Genomic DNA, 3398 nt, shown 5'->3' on the forward strand with positions numbered 1-3398 from the left:
AAATCTCCGTGGCAAATGACTAAACTGCTGAGAAGCAGGGAAAAGGGAAGAGTGGTTCACAGGAGTGTCTCCAGAGGGAAAGAAGAAGACGTAATAAGCATCTTTTCCAGTCTGACTCAGCACTGGAATTATCATGGGGTGTGTGAGGGTCTCTTCACCCAGTTCCCTAATCTTAACCTCCAAAAGATATATCACAGTGAATGTCAAAACTCTCTGGTCCTTTGATGACATCAAGCCCCAAAGATAACATGATGTGTATCAGTGACTCTGTTCGTTTTCAGAGTCTTGGAGCCCACCTTGAATCCTATTGCAGTGAGGGTATTCATGGATCAGTATGTGTATTAAACTGAGAGTAAATACCAAACATAACATAAAAAAGAAGCTATGTCCCCTGCTCTCATGCCTTCTGACCCACTGTGCACGGTTATCATCAGCCACCATTCCGGCTGCCCTGGATCTTCAGCAGCATCTCCTCTTCACCGCTACCTTCAACCCAGGGTTGCTGAAGAGAATGACAATGGGGTGTATCACTGTGCACAGATGAACCACCACCTGCCACACCCAGTACCTGAATTCCTGAAAGGGTGTACTACTGGCAGAACTAAGTACCAGGGTCAGAAAACAGGAGATGAAAAGGATGATGAAGGAGAGGAGGATGAGGAGAGCTTTCACGTGGGCCTGTGCTCTAACATCCCGAAGCCCCGAGAAGGTCAAGAGAGTCTTCTTCGTGTGTTTCATCAAAGATACGAGGAGCAAAATCATGAAAATGTTAAAGATAGCAGTAGGGATTGTCCACATAATCATCTTTACGTAAAAGAAGTAGAATTTCTCTAATGAGACTCTTAAGCTATTCCCTGTGACATTCCAAGGTTGCTGGCCACTCTTTATAAAGTTCTTATATATCAGATAATTGCCTATGAAACACAGGATACTAGTTAAGCTCGACATGCCCACAGCACTGAGTAGCATCCATGGTACCCAACCAGACACCCTGAACTTTAGCCAGACAAAGACAGGGTGGGTTAAGGTTGAAATCTTCACACAATAGAAGAAGCCTAGCAAGGAGCAGAACCAAATGGTTACAGCAGTCAGGAAGTCCCACATTATATTTAGGAGCTGAATTACAACGTTGTATGGGAAGACTGTTGGATTCAGGAAAACATAAATATTCTTACCTATCACCACCCATTGCAGACAGAAGCGACCAGCTGCTAGACTGATCAGCAACATATTATGAGCTGACAGTGTTCTCCGGAGCAACCATTTCATGCCCAGGGCTATAATGATAGATCCATTGCCTACCACTGCCACCAGGCACAGCAAAATTAAAGTGATAAATAAAGTGGTGACTGTCTTATCAACAGTCTGACATTCCAGAACTGTGTGACCTCTGCTCATTTCTCCTGTGGACATGATGGGTCTCATGAAGGGCTACTGGTTGGTCTAAGAAGTCTCTCCAATATGTGTGTCTCTCCACATGCCTTAAGTGTAGACGTGAAGCCAGAGGTGAGGATGCAGGCTCTCTGAGGAGGATGAAAAGGTTTCTTCTCTTCAGAACAGATGCAAATATTGCCAAGGCTGAGTTTCCAAAGTCTACCTGCCTGCCTGTGAATTTGCCTGCTCTCTTGCCTATCCTCTACCTGTTGTCAACATCAGTGTGAATAATGTATCAGGCCCTTGCAAATGGTGTCTCTTACATAGGCAGCTGCACTTCTCTAAGCTGATACCTAACACCACACACCTGGAGCTACTTGATAATAAAATCTACAGGACATGAATCCTACTGAATAACAGAGCTCATGTTCATGATGGGGGGTGATTGTTAGGTTCTAGACATTGTTCTAGATGCCCCCCCAAGTATTTAGTTCTTACAGCAACCCTATGAAAGAGGTGCAGTAAGAATATCCCTTTAGGCTCGGTGGTGGCGGCGCACGCCTTTAATACCAGCACTCAGGAGGCAAAGGCAGGCGGATCTCTATGAGTTCGAGGTCAGCCTGAACTACAAGAACTAGTTCCAAGACAGGTAGGGCTGTTACACAGAGAAACCCTGTCTTGAAAAAAAGGAAAGAAAGAAAGAAAGAAAGAAAGAAAGAAAGAAAGAAAGAAAGAAAGAAAGAAAGAAAGAAAGAAAGAAAGAAAGAAAGAAGAAAGAAGGAGGGAGGGAGGGAGGGAGGGAGGGAGGGAGGGAGGGAGGGAGGGAGGGAGGGAGGGAGGGAAAGAAATAATCCTTTGACATAGAGTCAGAAACTGATTCAAACTTCTCTCCTGAGAGATCTTACTTAGCTGTAATCAGTTGAGAATTGAACATCCCAGAACAGAGCAGGACAGACAGTTACATAGAATGAATCAGAAATTTCTCTCAAAAAAAATTAAGACAACGTTCTCCAAGCAGTGACTTTCACAATGGCGTCTCAACAAGAGAGCTGTAAACCAATGGAACAGGCAGTTAGCAGCCTGCTCAGAGGCAGGCTTCAACCCAAGTCCCGCTCCTCACTGTGAGTATTTGATTATGCCAGGGAGTCTCTGTTTCTTTCTTTCTTTTTTTTTTTATTAAAGATTTCTGCCTTCTCCCCGTCACCACCTCCCATTTCCCTCCCCCTCCCCCATCAAGTCCCCCTCCCTCATCATCCCTAAGAGTAATCCGGGTTTTCCTGCCCTGTGGGAAGTCCAAGGACCACCCACCTCCATCCAGGTCTAGTAAGGTGAGCATCCAAACTGCCTAGGCTCCCACAAAGCCAGTACGTGCAGTAGGATCAAAAACCCATTGCCATTGTTCTTGAGTTCTCAGTAGTCCTCATTGTCCATTATGTTCAGCAAGTCCGGTTTTATCCCATGCTTTTTCAGACCCAGGCCAGCTGGCCTTGGTGAGTTCCTGATAGAACATCCCCATTGTCTCAGTGTGTGGGTGCACCCCTCGTGGTCCTGAGTTCCTTGCTCGTGCTCTCTCTCCTGCTCTTGATTTGGACCTTGAGATTTCAGTCCGGTGCTCCAATGTGGGTCTTTGTCTCTCAATGGAAGAATGGATGAAGAAAGTATGGAATATATACATATTAGAGTACTACTCAGCAGTAAAAAACAATGACTTCCTGAATTTTGCAGGCAAATGGACGGAAATAGAAAACACTATCCTGAGTGAGGTGAGCCAGACCCAAAAAGAGGAACATGGGATGTACTCACTCATATTTGGTTTCTAGCCATGAATAGGGGATGTTGAGCCTATTATGCGTGATCCTAGAGAAGCTAATTAAGAAGGTGAACCCAAAGAAAAACATTTAGGCGATGAAAGGAGTCTCTGTTTCTTATGCCCCTCTCTAGCATGTGAAAAGTACTCTTTCTAGTATACAGACTTTCCTTGCTGGATATGGCTGCATAAAGACATCAAGGGTGATTCCAGAGAC

The 3398-nt window shown here is 45.0% G+C and overlaps 1 protein-coding gene across 1 annotated transcript; it reads right to left on the reverse strand.

Annotated features, from left to right (window-relative positions):
* Positions 1-459: 459 nt before the first annotated feature.
* Tas2r60 (taste 2 receptor member 60) lies at positions 460-1425 on the reverse strand. The gene has a single exon (XM_057775075.1). The coding sequence runs from the start codon at positions 1423-1425 to the stop codon at positions 460-462; it is 966 nt and encodes a 321-aa protein (XP_057631058.1).
* Between the last annotated feature and the right edge of the window lie 1973 nt (positions 1426-3398).

Source organism: Chionomys nivalis, chromosome 1 (assembly GCF_950005125.1).
Source record: "Chionomys nivalis chromosome 1, mChiNiv1.1, whole genome shotgun sequence".
NCBI classification, from domain to species: Eukaryota; Metazoa; Chordata; class Mammalia; order Rodentia; family Cricetidae; genus Chionomys; species Chionomys nivalis.